At 40.1% G+C, this 20,685-nt stretch overlaps 2 protein-coding genes across 6 annotated transcripts in view; one reads left to right on the top strand and one right to left on the bottom strand.

Moving 5' to 3' along the window:
• The window catches only part of LOC112427019 (zinc finger protein 318-like), a 37,771-nt gene extending 22,795 nt beyond the window's left edge, over positions 1–14,976 (bottom strand). The window contains exon 1 of one of the 4 annotated variants that reach the window (XM_071068054.1): positions 246–14,976. In XM_071068054.1, coding sequence (XP_070924155.1) covers positions 14,479–14,976 — 498 coding nt within the window. In that variant the 3' untranslated portion in view covers positions 246–14,478. The remainder of the gene's footprint in view (positions 1–245) is intronic. The other 3 variants (XM_071068055.1, XM_071068056.1, XM_071068057.1) reach the window with 3 other exon arrangements.
• Positions 14,007–18,472, top strand: LOC105483524 (fatty acid binding protein 5). 2 transcript variants are annotated; one of them, XM_071068058.1, is made up of 4 exons: positions 14,007–14,138; positions 16,767–16,939; positions 17,271–17,372; positions 18,212–18,472. In XM_071068058.1, the coding sequence occupies exons 1-4, from the start codon at positions 14,060–14,062 to the stop codon at positions 18,263–18,265; spliced, it is 408 nt and encodes a 135-aa protein (XP_070924159.1). In that variant the 5' UTR covers positions 14,007–14,059; the 3' UTR covers positions 18,266–18,472. The 2 variants fall into 2 exon arrangements, with proteins under 2 accessions (XP_070924159.1, XP_070924160.1); XM_071068059.1 differs by lacking the exon at positions 14,007–14,138 and adding an exon at positions 15,015–15,127.
• The last annotated feature ends 2,213 nt before the right edge of the window (positions 18,473–20,685 follow it).

The following is a 20,685-nucleotide window of genomic DNA, read 5'->3' as shown; positions in this document are numbered from 1 at the left end:
AATACAAAAAACTAGCTGGGCGAGGTGGCGGGCGCCTGTAGTCCCAGCTACTCGGGAGGCTGAGGCAGGAGAATGGCGTGAACCCGGGAGGCGGAGCTTGCAGTGAGCTGAGATCCGGCCACTGCACTCCAGCCCGGGTGACAGAGCGAGACTCCGTCTCAAAAAAAAAAAAAAAAAAAAAAAAAAATTACACGAATGGTTACTAATTACTAATAGAGTAATAGAGTATCAATACTCTTAATTACCTTTTCTTCAGACTACTGAGTCATGTACTGTCATGTGCTTGATGATGATGCTACTGCCATCATTATGTATTTGGTCATAGTTAAAAACAACAACAACAACAACAACAACAAAAAACACCTCAGTAACCTAAAAATGAGGTTTGCATGTTCAAGTCTACTGATGCTGTCTTGCCATTTGCTTTTGGTGGCATCAGTTGACTTAGCTGATTTACACAATACATTTGCCATCAACCCTGGCGATTTTTTAAAAAGAAATGATTGAAATCCCCTGTGGGATGGAAAAAAAAAAAAGAAGAAAAGCAAGAATGGGGTTAAGGGAGAGGGAGGGAGAATGAGAGCATGGGAGTGCTCTTATCCATTTCACAGGCATAAGTCAATGCATGTGTCACTTGTGAATTTGAAGAGTGAGCCTTCTCACTGTGCAAGCAGAAAGTAGTTTCCTCCCCTCCATAAGCTTCTGCACAGATGGGAAAATATCCACTGGGGAATACAGGAGGCTTCTCTACTATCTTCTTGTCTGCATTAGGCTACCTTTGGCTATTCTCGTGTGGGAAAAGAGGAAAAATAAAGGGTAGAAAAAGTCTTATTTGACTGGAATAGTTTTATCTGAAATTTATTTGTATCAGAATAATACATTTCAATATAAATGAATATTTTTTGTACTTAGTGAGTTTTTAAAGCTATGTTTTTCTATGGGATGTTATCATGGACTTTTGGAGAACTTCCTCTCTTCATCACTGAGGATTTCTCACTTGTGGTTTCCTTGACTCAGAGAACTCTTATTTCTCTGCTTATAACTCCTCCTTCAGCAAAATCCTGCTGGCAGAAGGGGGCTGAGCAACAATAATAAAAATCATATTACAAAATTTTCCCAGGAATCTTAGTCTGAAAACAGTCAATGGCATATATCTTAAATTTTAACTATTATATTTTATCCTTATGTTAGATGATAAATAATTAAAATGCAGAATAAGGTTTTTTAGTTGTTTTCATCAGTGTTCTTTTCTTTTTGGTTGTTAAAGAAATGCTCTGTGAAATTATTATACACGTATCTTAAAGAAACCATTTACGGCCGGGCGCGGTGGCTCAAGCCTGTAATCCCAGCACTTTGGGAGGCCGAGATGGGCGGATCACGAGGTCAGGAGATCGAAACCATCCTGGCTAACACGGTGAAACCCCGTCTCTACTAAAAAATACGAAAAATTAGCCGGGCGAGGTGGCAGGCGCCTGTAGTCCCAGCTACTCGGGAGGCTGAGGCAGGAGACTGGCATAAACTCGGGAGGCAGAGCTTGCAGTGAGCCGAGATCGCACCACTGGACTCCAGGCTGGGTGACAGAGCAAGACTCCGTCTCAAAAAAAAAAAAAAAAGAAAAGAAAGAAACCATTTACTACACTTCCCATATGTAAGTATATAAATTAGGTAGGTTTAATATATCTAGGCAAAAAATCGGTGCCCAATTGCTTGCTTCTTGAGAACTAGAACACTTGGCTTTGGAATAGCAATTTAATACAATACCAAGACCACCTACTGAAGTACCTAGTGACTTTGCTGTACTTTTCCCCCTTTTCACTTTCTTCGAAAATCAGTTTTTGCTCTGTGTCTTCTGACTACTTTCTGTCTACCTCCACTAATGGCTTCCGTCACCTGCCCACCAATGCCACATACATAGGTGAGTGCTACTGTCTGAAATGCCATTGTTATGGATTCAGCCTTCAGTTTAAACATTGTTCCTTCTTCTCCTTTTAAAATGCAAATACCTCCCAGATGGTCGAATATGAATTAAATAACTTCATACATTAGAATGAATTAGTCTTTCAAGTTCCTATGGCCCCAAGGACAGCATAAGAAATTTAAAGGAAAGGACTACTGAAAAGGGAAAAGAGAGGAGGTACATTAGGTTGTTATTTTTCATGTTTCATTCTAGTATAACATGTTGTCCACTGGAATTAAGATATAACCTGGCGGCTGGGCGTGGTGGCGCATACCTGTAATCCCAGCACTTTGGGAGGCTAAGGTGGGCGGATCACGAGGTCAGGAGTTCAAGACCAGCCTGGCCAATATGGTGAAACCCTGTCTCCACTAAAAATACAAAAATTAGCCAGGCGTGGTGGAGCGTGCCTGTAGTCCCAGCTACTTGGGAGACTGAGGCAGAAGAATCACTCGAATCTGGAAGGTGGAGGTTGTAGTGAGCCGAGATTATGCCACTGCACTCCAGCCTGGGCGACAGAGCGAGACTCTGTCTCAAAAAAAAAAAAAAGATATAAACTGGCCACAAAGCCAGGGGATGCTTACCAATGGCCTGATCTCTACTGGGCAGAGCCTATATCCTGATGCACCTTTAGAAGGAAAAGAAAAACTCTGTACTCATAACTGCTTGGAAGAAGATACATTTGATTCCTGTTCCCCTCCACTGGTCACCTTTCTTTTCTTCCATCAACAGAAAAGTTCAGGTGTGTAAGTAACCTGGTTTCTTCCTTCCTCCCTGCATCAGTCTTGTTCCCTATTACTCAAAATTCAAGGTGAAGATTTCAGAAGTAAACCAACTCAGTCCAATATTCTACCTGTCATTCAAAAGACCACCCAGATAGCTACATGGTAGAAAAGAGAGTATTATTGACTATCACTTTGCAAACCAGAGTCAGTATCCGCTGTGGGCCAAAGGTCCTCTGTCTTTGAAGAGGGAAAAGACAGGTTGAAATTTATGCCTCATAGGGCCTGTATCATGCAATAGAGTCAGACAAACATAGGTGCCTCAGAATACAGGCTCTACCCTACAAAAATCAGGCCCTGGGTAAGTGTCCTCTGGCCCTGCGGTCAGGTTATATCTTGATTCCAATGGGTAACATGTACCAGGATGAAACATGAAGAAAAACATCTTAATTCACCCTCATCTCTTTTCTCTTTTCAATAGTCCCTCCCTTAAAACTCCAAGTCTCTTATGCTTCTGCAAGTTTGGGGAAAAGCTATCCATATCTCTGAGAGGAATTAAGTGCATGACAACGGGTAAAAGTGTATGGAACATACATCCCATGTTCCCTTTGGGGCGGGATTTTAGCATTAAAATGGGGTGGACTTTGCTCTTTACATCAAAAGGTGAACTATAGGACACAAAGACAGTTTGTGCACCCTCTCTATTAAGCTGGCTGAAACTGGCTTGAGGCCTACAGTTGCTTATCAGGAAAGAATATAAGGTGTGTCCTCTGTTCAATTAAAGTTGTAGTGGTCTGGGATGTAAATCAGAGTTAAGAAGGTTCTGATAATTTGCCTGATTCCTCCTGTTGTTAAGGAGTTTAGCAAAGGTGTGGTTTTTCTTAAAGGAATTTAGGACAATACCACGCCAGCTGAACCCTGAACCCTCAACCTGTAGGGAACTTGTTTCAACTTTAAGGTCTGGCTTAATTGATAAAGGGGCATCTACTTTGGCCTCCTGGGTCACACATACAAAGCTTTCTCTAAATACTGTACCTTTTGGTTACATTCACTTTCTGAACTTCAGTAGAACATGTCTAGAAGACCTTTATTAGGGGGTAAGTTTTCATGCATAGATGTCCTCCATGAACAACTAATATGTATGTTCTTTGAGGCCATTGCTAGTTACATACTATACTTCTTTATTCCCGCAGAACAGTGACTTGGTGATAGAATCAAATACTTTGGAGGCTGAAGATTATCATCAGCATTTTCCTAGAGTATTCTTCAGAGCATTCTAAGTGCTGTTAAAAGGACGGCAGCAAACAAGGCAGGTTTTGTAATCAATCCATTTGTAGAAATGCTGCTCTTAAAAAGTTAAATGTATTTTTTAAGTTCAAGATTTCCTGGCATCTTTAGTATGCTCATACAAGCTGGAAATATCCAGTGGGAATCATGGTATGCCCAATTTTCCTAATTTGTTTGATAATGGAGTCTGTATTCAAAAAATCACTCACAGGAAAATTTAATTTCTTCTGTTCTCATTTTATAAATGAGAAAACAAAAATTTAAATTTAAACAGGTATTTTGTAGCAAAGTCTAGAACAATATCCTAGGCCACTGCTTTTACTTTTTATGCATTTAGAGCAGATATTTAATAAAATTATTGTCTTATGAATGATATTAATATTTCTTTGCCTGACTATATTAACATGTTAGGGCCTAGAGTTATAATAGAGACAAAAGTTGCTATGTCTAATTTGATTCTTAAAAAATCTTTTAAGATTTTTTTTTTCAATTCAAGTGAAGACAAAGGGGAATTGAGGACACAAAGATAATAGTTTTTTAAAAACAGATCTTTAAAAAAGATATATACTTTTGAAGATTTTCTAGGAGACCAAAAACGCTCTGCTACAGTTTAAATAGTGAGCAAATTATGTGTGTTTGTGTATGTATATGACACATGATTACTATGACATATGATTTTCTTGAGAAACAAGTGAGGAGGTCAAACAATAGCACAATTTCTTGCAGTGTTAAATTTTCCATATCTATTTATAATCCATACGCTAGTATTGTTTTAACTATGAATTATTAACTATTATTTTCATAGGCCAAATACAAATTGAAAGAAATAATTTAATTTTTGGTTAATCCCTTTCTTTTATTTTTTCATTTTTCTTCCCATAAAGTATTTTAAAGAATACTTTAATAATCACGGAATATATTTGGTATTCTTGATAAACCTATAATTTGCAATTCTATTTTTGCTTACTCAGAAAATCTTTTGTCAGAGGAATCTTGAGTTTTAGCTGAATTAGAAGACATCTAAAATTCTTTTAAACGCTAGAATTTTGATTGTCCTTTAGTTCTAAATCCAAGCCACTAATCTAATTTCAGAAATGAAACTATATAACTTTAAAAAATTTACTGATATGGCTGCTCAAGTGACAACTCATTGTTCTGAGATCACGTCTGACCAAGAATTACTGCCAAATATGCAATTAAAAACTATATGTCTTGGGCGTGGGCAGCAAAGATCGAGTTCTACTTGTTCATGTGGATTAGTGACTTGGACTAGTTAGGTTCCCTCAGAGTACTGTTGCAACTTTAAGGTCTGGCTTAATTGATAAATGGGTCACATATACAAAGCTTTCTCTAAATACTGTACCTATAGCTTTGGGTTGTGAAAAACCAGTGTGTGAAAGAACTAGAGCCTTGCCTTGGAAAACCAGAGGCAGCTGCCACCTACTCAGTAAAGCACGAAGCAAAAGGAAACCCAATCCTTTTTTTATGTGTGCAAGATTTACCGTCACTATTTACGTTGATTGGAAAATGACAAATAAATGTTTTGTTTAACTCTTACGTGATTTTTATTTTGTTTCTAGTTATGATTTATATCACCACATGCTTTCAAATGGAATATTAGGCCGTTTTGATTTCCTGTTTCATATTGGGGTCAAACTTTTGTTTCTGTGAATATATCTCAGAAATGATTATGTCAACCAAAATGCAAAAATGCAATAAAATGGAAAGGTATTTGAGAAAAAAAGCTTTCTTTCCCATACAGTACATAACATACAGTAACTTTCATATGCTAAATACATTCAAAGGGACACCAGTAAATGGCATTCTTTCCTGTTTATAGAAGCTGGTCCTATTCTGTCTTGATACTTATCTGATGTCCTGATAATATAGCTGCAGAAGTGATAATATTTTACAACATGAAACAAATAAAACTTATCATATAGAACCATATTCTTTTCCCCAGGAACTACGTACAGTTTCTATTGAAAGACAAGGGCATCAGAGTATGTGTGGCAAGAAATCATTCAGCTTTGCTTCTGAGACACTTCTCTCAATTCTCAGAAAAGGAACTCAGCAGGATTTTCTGACCCTTACTGAACTAGCTGGGTGGTAGACAATTCCAGTTTTGACTTGTATGCTGGACATTTTTGTTATGCAAGTTGTATATCTCAGTATGCATCACCACTTCAGGCATAGCCTGGCGTCCATTTACTCCCAGGTTCATAGCAATGAACTAACTCTAAAGCACAGGCAGAGCTAAGTAGTGGCATGGGTTGCTTTATGATCTCTAACCCAGTATTTCTCAGACAAGATCCATCAGAGCAAAGTTTACCTCAGTTAACTTTTTGACATTTGGCACATTAATTTTAAACAAGGTATATCTATTTGGTACACTCACCTGGTTTCTGCAAAAGAGGTGGCCTGTTGTTGTTATTGTTTTTTTTTTAAAAAGACTAGCTTTAAAAAAAAAAACCTCACTTAATATTATAAAGATAAAACAATTGCCTTGACCAATGCCATGGAGCTTTCCCTCTATGTTTTCTCCTAGCAGTTTCATGTTTTACATTTAAAAATTTAATCCACTTTGAGATGATTTTTGTATATGAGATAAGGGCCTAGTTTCATTTTTCTGCATGTTGATATTGAGTTTTCTCAATACCATTTATTAAAGAGACTGTTCTTTCCTCATTGTGTGTTCTTGGCACCTTTGTAAAAAATTAAATTGACTGTAGATGTGGTTTTTTCGCAGGCTATTCTATCCCATTGGTTGATGTGTCTCTTTTTATGCTAGCACGATGCTGTTTTAATTACTATAGTTTTGTAGTACATTTTCAAATTAGGTAGTGTGATGCCTCCAGCTTTTGCTATTTGTTCTTCTTGGCTAACTGGGGTCCTTTGTGGTTCTATATGAATGTTAGACTTGTTTTCTCCATTTCTGTGAAGAATGACCTTGGAATTTTGATAGCAATTGCATTGAATCTATAGATCACTTTGGGTGGTATGGACATTTTAACAATATCAGTTCCTCCAATGCAAGAATACAGGATATCTTTCCATTTATTTGTGTCATTTTAAATTTCTTTTATCAATGTTTCACAGTTTTAAGTATATAGATTTTTTATCTCCTTGGTTCAATTTACTCCTAAGTATTTTATTTTTATTATTTTATTTCTATATCTATGTCTATATCATAACTTCACATTTTACCCCATAGATATATACAATTATTTGTCAATAAAATAAAAATAAAACAACAAAATAAAAACATTATTGTGTAAATGGAAAACAACAAATGGAGACTTTAACCAGTGATGATCTAAAAACCTTTCATTTATTTCTTAAATAAAATAATGTGGTTTCTTAAGAAAAAAGATATAATGAATTATGGGGAACCTGAGGGTTTCTGTTTATCTGATATTTCAAAGACCTTTAATTTTTTCAAATTTTCAATGTAATGAACTAAAACAGAATCAATTTTTAATAAATGTTTGTGAAACTTAAAAAAAAAACCACAATGGATGTAGTTCTTTAGCTTGTACAGACTTAGATACCAAACTTCTTGAAGATAAGAACTAGATTCTATCCACATAATTACTAGGTGTTCTAAAAATACGGACTGATTTGAGACAAAGGAATCTGTCTGGTATGGACAGCTCTGCTGGCCATTCTTTTGTGAGCAAGCAAAGCTATCCCTGCATGACATATTTGTATGTCATGAATATGGCCCTACTGCATTTTTTTCCCTCCTGCAAGGCACCTTCAGGTCCTACAATAGATGACACTGTAGTACTATGTTAATGCCTTCCTTGAAATTTAGACTTTGGAGCTGCCTGATACGTGAGAATTAAATATACAGCTCTTCATCCTATTTGAAATAGTTGGAAGGAAGGAGGGCGTTGCTCAAAATCATACCAGGACAACAAGCACAGCCCTGACTTGCCCCAGTCAAACCAGGATATGGTCATCCAATCTTGCACTCTGCAAAAAATAGGATGTTCAGATAACCTACCAGGGCAGAAAGGCCATTAGGAGCTCCATCCCTGCCCTGATGGTGAAGCTAGAATTAATGTTATCTGATGTGCTGGGCAGGGAGAAGGAGGTAAGGATGCACGGCACACGATTATTTTTGTGTTTTTTTAGGATTTGACCATCAGCTTAGGTCTTGTTCCTTCTTCCTGATGGCTAAACTCTACCATTCTCTTGCCAGGATCCAAATCCAGATCAGAAGAACGCATCAGAATCATGATAGTACCATCCCCTGGAATTCCAGCTTGACCTCCACAGCTCTAGCTGCCACGTCCCACCCACAGAGCAGATCCTCTAGGTATTTTGTTGTCTTCAGATCCAGGTACATACACTTTAGGCCCAGTATGTGGCAGTTATGAGACAAAGCAAATGTTTCAAAGACAAGTCAGACTTATTCCTCCTTCAGATGGGTAAAACTGATATCAAGTGTGAAGAAGAAAGGGCAGGGTAGAAAGAGAACAGGAGGAAAATTAAAAAGTGATTTCAATTTTTGAAGTCAATTTTATTGATTTGTTGACTGAATCAATAAAGGAGTGAAGTTGAATTGGTTGATATCTAAATAAAAATATCCATTCTAGGACAACAGATGTTTGTAGCTCAGGCGAGCTTTTAATCCAAAGTAAGAAGGAGGGATTTCAGACCCACATTCAGAATCCTGAGGCCATGGTATTTGAGATCTCCTCTTTCTAGTCCTGAGTGTTGACAAGGGAAATCCAGGTTGGTGCTCAATATTTGGCAACTCAGTAGGATGTCTGAGACCCTGCAGGAATTGACTATGTATTTCAAGGTTGTAAGACAGGAGACAAGATTTGAGATTTGTGACACAAATATTTTTTATCCCACTTTCCAAAATAGGCTGGAACTAAGATCACAGTTGACCTTCTTACTGGTAACAACTACTTAGCCTCCCAGTTCCTGCATGAAATTATAATATAATATCTACATTCTAGCCAATGCAGAAAACAGAATATAGTTTACTGGAAACTTAAACTGGTTTCTTATAATTAATAGTGGATTACTTAGAGGAGAAACCATTGCCGTAGAAACAAGGAATTTAGGCATACAACGGGCAAGATGGCAGAGGTAATGCATGGGAGAATTAAATATACCTCCCTCTACATACTGTTGAATTTATATCTTTAAGTTTGGTCAATGCAGAAGTGAGCAGGTGAACAAAAAGTGTCCTGTGGTGTCTATGGGTGGGTGAACAAAAGTACCCATCCTGCTGCTTGGGTCCTTCAGAGAAGTGCACAAAATCAGCTCCATGCTGGTTTTACAGCTCTGTGCAGGACTCTGAGGAGTTACAGGGTAGCTCTTCCCACCGCCAAAGGAAGAGGACCAGAGATAGGATCAAGAAAGCATCTTCAGTCAGATTTAGGTAGGTTATTAAATGCTGATGATTCTTCTTCAGAGCTAATCCAGAAAAATGGAAGCAATGGGCCTGACTCACTGAGATAAATAGCTTAGAGGCAAGCAAATCCATGGTTTTGTAGATTTGACTTGAAAAAATCATTAATTCTGATAGACAATAATATCCAAAAAGAGAAATGATCAAATGGTGTGAGAATCTAGGAATATTGCATGGGAGGTAGGAATGAAAAATAGAAAAGGGTAATCTACAAGAAAAGAATTTGGCCTTTTCCAGTGGGAACATACCATTTGGAGGTTTTTTATGTTTGCAATTTTTAAGGACAGAGATGCTCATTATGAATGTGTCTGTGTGTTTGGGCTTGGCCAGCCTAAGATTTTGTATATAAGGAGGCTTAGGAGTAATAATGTGATTAGAAGTGGGCTTGTAATAATGTGATTATTATTAGGAGTAATAATGTGATTGAAGAGGTTGGAGTTGCTAAGGAATTTGTTTTGAGGTTGTATTGCCTGGTAAACATAATGCTTTTACTAAGATTTTGTGTTTATTGGGGTGGCTTGGTTGCATCCTCCTGCTTCATTTCAAGCTCTGCCCTTCGGAGTTGTGCTTTTAAACCTTTGAACACTGCTCATATGAGGTATAAAAGGATTAGCCCAGACTATGTATATCTGTTGCCATGAGCTAATGACAAACGTAATATACAATAATACACATGTCTGGAAAGTAGGAAGATCTATACAAGTAAGGGAAATGTATTAATTTTATACTGAAAGCTTTTATTATAAAATGAGCCATTATGTCCTCTGCCTTATTTTGAAGCCATTCACCTTTTAATACTGTAACTTTTGCAATGCGTCATTTTCCCTCCAGCTATCCTGTAGTCCAGTTAACTCAGCAAGCACAAGTTTATGATGGATTATTTAAGGTGCTGGAAAATTTTAATGGTTAGTCATGGCAGTCATGTTGTGTAAGACTCTAACTGCTTTAAGTAAAAGCACAAAGTTCAAAATATAACTCCATCTTTATAAGTGTATAAGTGCTTTTTTTTTTTTTTTTTTTTTTTTTTCGACATGGAGTCTCGCTCTGTCACCCAGGCTGGAGTGCAGTGGTGCGATTTTGGCTCACTGCAACCTCCACCTCCCGGGTTCAAGCGATTCTCCTGCCTCAGCCTCCTGAGTAGCTGGGATTACAGGCGTGTGTCACCATGCCTGGCTAATTTTTGTATTTTTAGTAGAGACGGGGTTTCACCATGTTGGTAAGGCTGGTCTCGAACTCCTGACCTCGTGATCTGCCCACCTCAGCCCCACAAAGTGCTGGGATTACAGGTGTGAGCCACTGTGCCCGGCCTTATAAGTGCTTTAATTAAAACCAATCTTATTATGAAAAACAAACCAAAAAAACCTTGTATTGATGGATGGTAGCTATTGCAATTTCTTGTTTTGGCTGGATGCATTGAAGGATTTAAAATTTAATATTTAAGGTGTGCCTTCAACTGCAAGGCTCCCTGACTTATTCTCATACGGGAATTTTTGCTGCTTCAGATAGCTGACAACATGCAGATCCATACTCTATCTCTTAAGATTTTCTTTTGGAACTGATTCCAAGTGAAATTTTCTTAGGGAAGATGTGAGTAGAAGCTGGGTATGCAAAGCATGTCTATAGCAAGGAAAGCCAGATGAGTGAGGGTCAAAAAGCTGGTTATAAAATTTAAGGGAGGCACTAGGTTTAAATAAATGTGTTCTCCAATCTCAGTGATTAATTTTTTTTTCCTTTTTTGATCATCTGGCCATATACTTAGAAAAGACTCAGTTCCCTGAAATGGATTACTTCGAATATTCTCTGCAATAATTTAATGTGGTACTCTCCATTTCTCTACCAACTGCCTGTTGCTAAGCCACCAACACTTACTGTCCTTAGGAAGAATTAATATGCAATAATCAACTTTGTGGAAGGCATATCTATGTACATAAACTTCAACTGGGAAGTTCTCTTTAAATAAAAATGACACAATATGCTCCAAAGCTGTGTGTGATTACAGAATGAGAAGGCTGAAAAACTACTCACATTTATCAAGTAAAGCCTCAGAGAAATATTATGGTTTTACCACTAGGTGGAAATAGAGTAATTTTGAGTATGCTTTTTCAAGGCCATGAACTACTACTGCAGGAGTACTTCATAAACTGAAGGTGATCTAATAAATTATTTAGTTTTAATTCTCATCTCCTTAAATTCACAGATGATAAAACTAAGGTTCAGAGATATTAAGTAAAATTGCATCTGTCTTGAAAAAGGCAGTTTTCTAAGCTACTGGAAGAAGAGTTGCTAGTAATTCTTGATTCTTCAATCATTTTCATCCATAAGAAGAATGTGTTATTATCTTCCAGTGTGAAGGAAGACATGATATAACACCTGTATTACGTACGTGCTGTTACTAAAAATAATGAACAGTACAGTTACTAATCTTCGTAAGGACAGGCTAGGATAAAACTATTGTTTCTTGTTTCCTATGTCGTAATTAATCACAATCAAGTGATGATTCTCCTTCTTTCCAACAAAGAAATACTCAACCATCCCCATAAAGTTACATGAGACTTCAGTGAAATTTGTTTTCACAACATTTTTGGTTTTACACCTCATAATGGGTGCAAGGTAAGTAGCCTAGAATAGGCCTTTACTTAGCGGGTGAAGAGAATACTTACTGCTTTTTCACAGCTTAAAATCCATTACCATAACTCTTGAGAAGGAAAGAATCTGAGTAGTAGAGCTTAAGGGGCATTAGGAATAATCTACTCCAATCATACATCTGTATACACATCAGATGAAGTGTCTGAAAACAAGACATTCAATGTGTTTCCCTGAGGAACAGAGCAATCACCATGCCCTTTTTTGTTCCACAAGATAAAATAACGGTTATTATTTTGGCCATATATCTTTGTTTTTTCTGTATGTTTTAACACAAAAGAACGATTTCCACTCATCACATTAGAGATTGTGTTTAAACCTAAGTTTTAGGTAAGGCCTTGGGATTAAAGGCTATTTCTTAAGTAGCTAAGTATCTAGTACTCCAGTGCCAATCTCTTTTTGATATTTCTGTAACACGTTAGATTATGATAATTTAAAAATTAGTATCAGAGTGCTGCGTCCTATTATTACTACATTCTATACAAAAACGGATAAGACATGTTGAAATGGCACATGAAGAGCTCAAACACACAGGCAGCCCTAGGAGCTCCCTGAAAGCCAGGGCTTCTCATCACTGAGCAAATGATGCACTCAGCTCCCCTCGGAACACGAATGTTTTCTGAGCAGTGGGGACATGCAGACCCTTATTGGGAAAACAACTGAGTGTTAAATGGTACCACAAGGAAAACTGGTGTGACCCTAAACTTAGGGCAGGGACTTGAAAGGGATGCAGTTCAAGGGAGCAGCATGTTGGGAGATAGCAAATCAACCTCAGATTTCAATTTTGTCAAGGATGATACAAGAACTAGTAGTGTCTCGGTGACTATGGTCTACTCAGAGCTCCGTCATCAGGTGTGGTCTGATTTCATAAGGTCTTCAGTGAGTTGGACCTGGATGGGGATTCTGGTTCTACCACTGTGCACTTTCTTTGCCCCATTTTCTCTTTTGAAAAATTGGGATAACACCCCTAGCAAAAATATAGTGGAGACCAATGTCTATAAAGTACCCAGGAAGCACATCTAGCACTTAGTAGCTACTCAATAAATGCACATTACCTCTATCGAAACGGCCAACCTGTGTGGCAACTTCCTCACCTCAGTCCAGTCCAGGGAGGTCAGTCCAGTCCAGGGAGGTCAGCTCCAACAGGCACCCGGGAACACCAAGTAATAAACTGTGAAAAGTACACTTTGAAATGTATCACGTTCTACGCACATGTATAGAGTATTATTATAGTTCAAGAGAAAGAGGGAACCCGCTGGTGTCTGAGAAGAAACCGTGAAGGGTGCACTACGAGGGGAACATAAACTAATAAAACATTCTTGAATGGCAATGACAATCACTAAAGTTGACACTTCCTGCAGTCTTTTAGTTTAGAAACCACACTTCCCGAGACGTCCCCCGTTCCAACAGGCACCTTCTGATAAAATCCTCTAGCTCAACTCAGGTATATCCCCACTATTGGGCCAGGGAGACCTGCGGATGGCGAGAGCGGGTTCTCTCAGGAGGGTGTGGATTGTGAGCTTGTCCGCTGGCAAGGAGCAGAAGGTCAGGGAGGCACCGTAGTTAATCAATCAATAAACCAAACAGCCGATCAATCACTTCCTGCAGTCCGAGGCCGGCGAGGGCTAATCGATTGGTCCGGGTATTTTGAAAGGAAAAACGGCGGTGGATAGGCTGTCAAACGGAAGGGTGAAGGAGAGGCGGGGCTGGGCCTCCAGGTGCCCCCTGTGGCTTCCTGGGCCTGCAGAGGCGCCAAAACGTGCAGGCGCCGGCGTCCGGGAGGCGTGGGGTGCTGAGGCGTGTCCCTGCTTGCTGGTTAGCACCTCCCGACCCCGGGAAGGCCCGGGGGGCGCGCGGCGGGCGGGGCGAGGGCCGGGCGAGGCCCGCCTCCCATTGGCCGCATAGCGCCGCCCTGCGCAGACCGCGGATATAAAAGCAGCCGCGGGCGTCGGGCGCCTCACAGCAAGCTGCCACGCCGACGCCGACCCCATTCTGCACGTCAGCCCGCCCGCGCCCACCATGGCCACAGTTCAGCAGCTGGAAGGAAGATGGCGCCTGGTGGATAGCAAAGGCTTTGATGAATACATGAAGGAGCTAGGTGAGGCACCCGACCTGGCAGCGCCTGCAACGTGGCGTGTTTGTGGCCGTCTGTCCTTCGGTCCCAGTCAGCGTGCCAGATTCCGGGGCAGGAGATGCTCGGCGACCTATCCCCAACCCCTCCCATCTTCCCCACCACGCGGCCGTTGGGTGCAGCGCGCGCAGCACCACGCGGGCAGGCGTCTAGGAGCAGGGAGCGTGCGCGCCTCCTGCCCGCCCGCAGGCCGCAAGATTCCGGAGGTAGTCCACCTCGTGATCCACCTACCTCTCTTATGCTTCTTTCCCCTCGCCCAAACAGCAGCCACTCTGCATTGCTTCCTGTCCTTTAGTGCGCGCATCCGTCACCTCACGCTGCACTTCTTTCGACCCCCTCCAGGCGACCCTCTATTTCCCTGTTTTCCTCCTTTACTCATCCTTCCCCTTCCTGCTACTATCCTGGCTCTTCCATTTACCCCATCGTGGCAGCACCCACTCCCCTTTCCCTCCCTGTCGCATCTTTTGTTCCTCTCTGGCGCGCAGGTTGCCCTCCCTTCTTGGGGACGCGGTGCTGGCGCGCAGTTTCCCGCAGAAATCCTGTAGACGGGTCTGAGCGGCGCTGCAGCTTCAGCTTGTATTCCTCTGTCAGCCCCATCTCCCCCAGCTCCTCTGCTCGCCCTCAGCAGTTGAGCCGAACTCTTTGGATTGGCACCCCATGGAACACCAGGGCCCCCGAGAAGCGTGGCGCTGGCGGTGCAGACCTGCTGCTGGCACTGCCGGGCCGGGGCACCGCAGTGGGAGGGTGGCCTGTGGGAGGAGCGCAATGAGGCCGACTGTTCCTGGGGGTGGCCATGTGTTGCCATCCTGGTCTCTGCCTCTTGAGGGTGAGGGGGAAGGGGGCAGTGGGCGTTGCTGGAAAACCGTAACAGAAACTGCCTGGCCCTGCTGCGGCAAACTGCATGCAAGATGGGTGTGGCCCTGCGGAAAGCGTTCCGAGGGAGGAGAATCTCAGTAGTAAGATTCATTTCTCTCACTCAAAACAGTGCTTCATTATAAATTACTGTCCTTTTCTGTGCCAGTGACAGATTGCATGCTGATTGAGATAACTGGATAAATTGCAAACAAAAATGTCACAGGCCACTAGGAAGTGAGATGGAGTTAGCATAGCATGGATCCTCTCTGGAAGGGAGCTTCCAGCCCTAAGGGACGGCTGGGACTTACAAGGTTGCTTCAGAAGCCGGTATCCACAAATGTTAACTGGTTGCTCGCTGGTGAAATAACTACTGTGGCCCTCTATTGATACCTTGTCGCCGTGGCACTTCGGAATCACTCCTTCAGTACCCTTTATCCAAGACAATGTGGTGTTAAGGCTGGTTTATGGTGAATCATAAGTGTATTTATGATACTATCAGTGAAGTAAGAAGGCAGTATTTTTCTTTTTCCTTGTAAACCTATATCAAGATGACTCTGGAAAAAGCGATTTACTGCACATGTCCAGTAAATACAGTGTGTGTGTGTACAAGTTTAAGGCCCAGAGAACAAATTGTAGAAAGCAAATTGTGTGTAGGTTTGGAGGGCTTGTTTCCTGTATTCTGGAGTCTTGAAGGTTGTCAAGACTCGGTTCATTAGGGAGCAGTCAGGATGTGAACAGAGCAGAGCCCATTTATTTGTCCGAAGTGAGAGTAAATAATGACTCAATTAACAGCGGTAAGGCACCAGCCCTGAGCTGGCCAAAGAGAAGGCTCCAAGGGGAACTTTAAAGCCTGGCTGAGAGTTCTTCATCAAGACAATCACCCTGCGTAGGTTGTAGTCTCATTTATGAAACAGTGATTTGGCCTGGATCTAAGGTTTCCTTATACATGTTAACTAACTCTAAGGGGAACGTTAAGGGGAAATTGATAGATCATAAATTAACATACAATTTAATATGGTATTTTATAAATTTCTATTGATTTATAAAGCTATGAAATATTTTTTATATTCAAAGGTAGGATTTTTTTCCCCATTTGTTAGCATCAAGATTGTGCTGCTGACTTTTAAAAGATTGTGCTGTTCGAGTATCTCAGGATCGAGTTCTAATTTGTATAGTTTACTAATCAAATATTTATCGAGAGCATTTCTATGCCAGACTGTGTGCTGGAGTCATAGAATGTAATGGTTGGCAGAATCCAGTAAAAAGAAAAAGATTGAGCGAACTCCTGAATTTGCAATTTTGAATACTTTATCTCCACCTTCTATCAACTGCTTTCAGTAAATAAAATTTGGAAGTCTGCATTTCTTACCTAACTTTCTGAAAACCAGCATAGCAGGGTGGCCAAGAGCTCAGATTTGAAGCCAGGGTGCCCGTGCTCTTGATTCCCAGTTCCATCACTGTCCAGTTGAACGATCTTGGGCAAGTTACTTCAGTGCCTCGCTTTCTCATCAGTAAAATGGAGACAGTAACATCTGCCTTTTACAGGGCTGTTGTAAGCTTACCTGAGTTTCATATATGTAAAGTGCTGGCTCATACTATGGGATATGTGTTTACAATAGTTATCAATAAGCAAATAAGTGAAAATATGCTGCACAAAGTGATTACAATGGAATTATATTGCTTTTATCATGTAAATGATAACTTTGGTCTTCCTGTTTAACATGACTTAACATTCTACAGGAGTGGGAATAGCTTTGCGAAAAATGGGCGCAATGGCCAAGCCAGACTGTATCATCACTTGTGATGGCAAAAACCTCACCATAAAAACTGAGAGCACTTTGAAAACAACACAGTTTTCTTGTACCCTGGGAGAGAAATTTGAAGAAACCACAGCTGATGGCAGAAAAACTCAGGTCAGTCATGACATGTTATGAAATCACAGAAGCTTCTAGAATGATAGGCTGTATCAATAACATTTTACTGTTTATAGGCAAGAACTTAATGAAAAAGTTATGAATTGAGTTTTGTCACATTAGCAAAAGTATCAACTTCATCGTAGAATTGGCATCTTTTATAAGCTAGTAGGTTGAAAACCACAAACTATTGTGAATAAAATCAATATGGGTTAATGAAGTAGACTCAGAAAGGAGAAGGTGAAAAAAAAAGTTAATTAATGAGGTGTTATGAGTCATGGAAACTCTTATAATGTACTTGGAAGATAAAACATTTACTTCATTTTTGCAGACTGTCTGCAGCTTTACAGATGGTGCATTGGTTCAGCATCAGGAGTGGGATGGGAAGGAAAGCACAATAACAAGAAAATTGAAAGATGGGAAATTAGTGGTGGTAAGTGTCAAACTGCTGTGTCTTAGCTTCTTGTGTGCATTCGTAGTTCACATAACTGTTCTGTATCATTGATCATTAACAGAACTCAGTTTGGAAGAAAAAAATAACAAGTTAAATACTAGAACACTGATTTTTTGAGACGGAGTCTCACTTTGTCGCCCAGGCTGGAGTGCAGTGGCCGGATCTCAGCTCACTGCGAGCTCCGCCTCCCGGGTTCACGCCATTCTCCTGCCTCAGCCTCCCGAGTAGCTGGGACTACAGGCGCCTGCCACCTCGCCCGGCTATTTTTTTTTTTTTTTTTTTTTTTTTTAGTAGAGACGGAGTTTCACCGTGTTAGCCAGGGTGGTCTCGATCTCCTGACCTCGTGATCCACCTGTCTCGGCCTCCCAAAGTGCTGGGATTACAGGCTGGAGCCACCGTGCCCGGCCAGGAACACTGATTATTAAGAAAGTCCTAGTGGAGATAGAGAAGTGACATGACATAGCAGAGGATTTGGCTGGCGTCAGGGGGAGTTCTTGCTTTGTTGCCACATTACAGTGAAATCTTGGCAAGCCCCCAAACTGCTCTCTTAGACACACATTTTTCTGTATCTTTAAGGAATATTTGCCATGACCAAAAGAATAAAGATATATTCAACACATTAGTTTTCTGTAAAACATGCATATTATAAGCAAAACAACAGCTTCTAGCTTCTCTCAAATCCGTGAATCCTGAAAGAAATTTTCTCCATCTATGAATTAGATTACGTGATTTTGTGGGACTTTGATTCTAATGTTTTAACACCACCACTACTGGAATATAAGGCTAACCTAACTCTTTAATGTCTTTCCTTCTTCTAGGACTGTGTCATGAACAATGTCACCTGTACTCGGATCTATGAAAAAGTAGAATAAAAATTCCATCATCACTTTGGACAGGAATTAACTAAGAGAATGACCAAGCTCAGTTCAATGAGCAAATCTCCATACTGTTTCTTTTTTTTTTTTTTCATTACTGTGTTCAATTATCTTTATCACAAACATTTTACGTGTAGCTGTTTCAAAGTGTGTTGGATTAATTAGGATCATCCCTTGGTTAATAAAGAAATGTGTTTGTGCTAATACATGTTGTATGCGTTCTTTAAACCTTACAGGAAATTAGCGATGAGTTTTAATAATTATTAACTGAGTAAAGGCTGGGGGAGTCTTGAGGGTACTATATTAAGATGACACTCTAGCAATTTAGATAGCTACTCTTACAGGAAATACTGTATCAATTATTTAAGCTTTCCCTATACTATTTGAAGTTTGTATGAACTCAAGAATCTTGAACTTCTGGCAGAGACCATTCTCAATAAAAGGTGGCTACAACATAAACTTTATGATTCAAATTAGAGCAAAGGTTTAATTAACCAGCATTGACTAAAATATTTTTTGTGTGTATTTATATACATATATAAATAATATACTATGTATAGAATAATCAGAATTCTAGTGAGTCTCTGTTTCTTGGTCCCCAATGCAAATATCCACAGTTCACATTTGGAGAAGCAGGCTGTTGGCCCTGAGCTAAAGCTTTGCATAAATGATCTTTAGGGCAAACGTTAAAGGGCTAGTACGACTATATCCATTCTGCAAGTAAGAAAACTGGTTTTTTACTAACTAATTCAAGGATAGGAGGTAGTAGAGCTGGATTGACAACCTATATCTCATCAAGTCTACTCAATGTGTTCAGTCATTCTGCAAGGCTGCCTCTTTGCAGCTTGTGCAGAGATCTTGTCTAAAGTCCCTAAGTATACTAATTGAGACTTCTGAAACCACCCTCCATGTGAAGAAATGTTAACTGGTAAGCATCTTCTCTTAGGAATTACCCACTGCTAGCAGTCAGTGGAGGTTTTCAACTCACTGATACTCTAGTCCTGTGCTGTCCAATATGTAGCTATGAGTCACATATGGCTATCGAACTTTTGAAGTGTGATTAGTCTGAAATGAGATGTACATAGGGGATTTCAAAGGCTTAGTACAAAAAGTAAAATGCCTTAATGATTTTTTGGTATTGATTGCATATTAAAATAAATTATAACAATAAAGTTAATTTTACCCATTTTTTTTTAATGTGGCTAGGGAAAATGTAAAAATTGCATGTACTTCCATTTCAGTCACGCTTATTTCAGTCTCTATGCTAGGGTTCTTTCATCCACATTTTCCGCTTCTTATAATCATATGCGTTTATTGACATTCTCCCTGAACCAAGCATGATTGAGAAGTGGAAAATGTGGATGAACGAAGAACCCTAGCATAGAGACTGAAATAAGCATGATTGAAAATCACATAGGAAGTCTAAGTCAACACTGTCCAATAAAAAATATGACAAAAATGAAAGTTAGCACAGGACCCATAATATAGTAAAGGCTTAATGTCCCACCAGCACTGCCCAATATAACTTTATGTGACACGGAAATGCTCTTTAATATCTGCACTGTCCACTGAGGTAGCCACTAGCCCTAAGTGAGTATTGAGCACTTGAAATGTATTGAGTGCAACTGAGGAACTGGATTTTTAATTTAGTTTTTATTAACTAAAATGTAAATTTTAAGTACCCACATGTAGTTAGTGACTCTTAATTTGGACAGCATGGGATGTTTGCAAAATTGAAGTTCTTACGTTTAAAAATTTCAGACCTGTTCCTCTTGCAGTATTCTCTCTCTGGATTCATGAGAATGTCATGTTTCCAGTGTTTAGGCTAAATGTCTAATCTTTGATTATTTCTTTCCCATCTTAAATCTAATCCATTAGCAAATTATTTGTTTTACCATCAGAATATACCTAGAATTCAATTGCTTCTCACCTCTTTCACAGATACCACCCTCATTCAGACAGCACCATCAACTCTCCCCTTCTCTGCCATTTTGCAACTTCATTCTCCCAAAGCTATCATTTTAAAACACAGGTTACAACATGTTACTCCTCTGTTGAGAACCCTCCACTGGCCTCTCATTTCACTAGGAGTAGAAGCTAAGATCTTCATAGAGTTTCTATCTGATTTGCCTGTGTCTTTCACTTTCCCAGCACCCCCTCCTTATTTCATCTGCCACTGTCCTCTCAAATATTCCCTCAAACCTTGGCCAATGTTGATGCAAATGTGCTCTTGCCTCAGGGCCTTTGCACTTGTTTCCTCGGCCTGAAACACTCTTCCCCAAGGAGGCTGCAGCCCACACTTTCTCCCTTCCTTAGAGTCTCTTCCCTAAAGGTCACCCTAGCAGTGAGTCATTCCCAGACCACATGATGCATCAGAGCTGCCACTCCTCCCCCGCATTCTCTCCCTGAGCTGCTTT

Source organism: Macaca nemestrina, chromosome 8 (assembly GCF_043159975.1).
Source record: "Macaca nemestrina isolate mMacNem1 chromosome 8, mMacNem.hap1, whole genome shotgun sequence".
NCBI classification, from domain to species: Eukaryota; Metazoa; Chordata; class Mammalia; order Primates; family Cercopithecidae; genus Macaca; species Macaca nemestrina.
The sequence above is the reverse complement of the archived record's forward strand: the minus strand, read 5'-3'. Positions and strand labels throughout refer to the sequence as shown.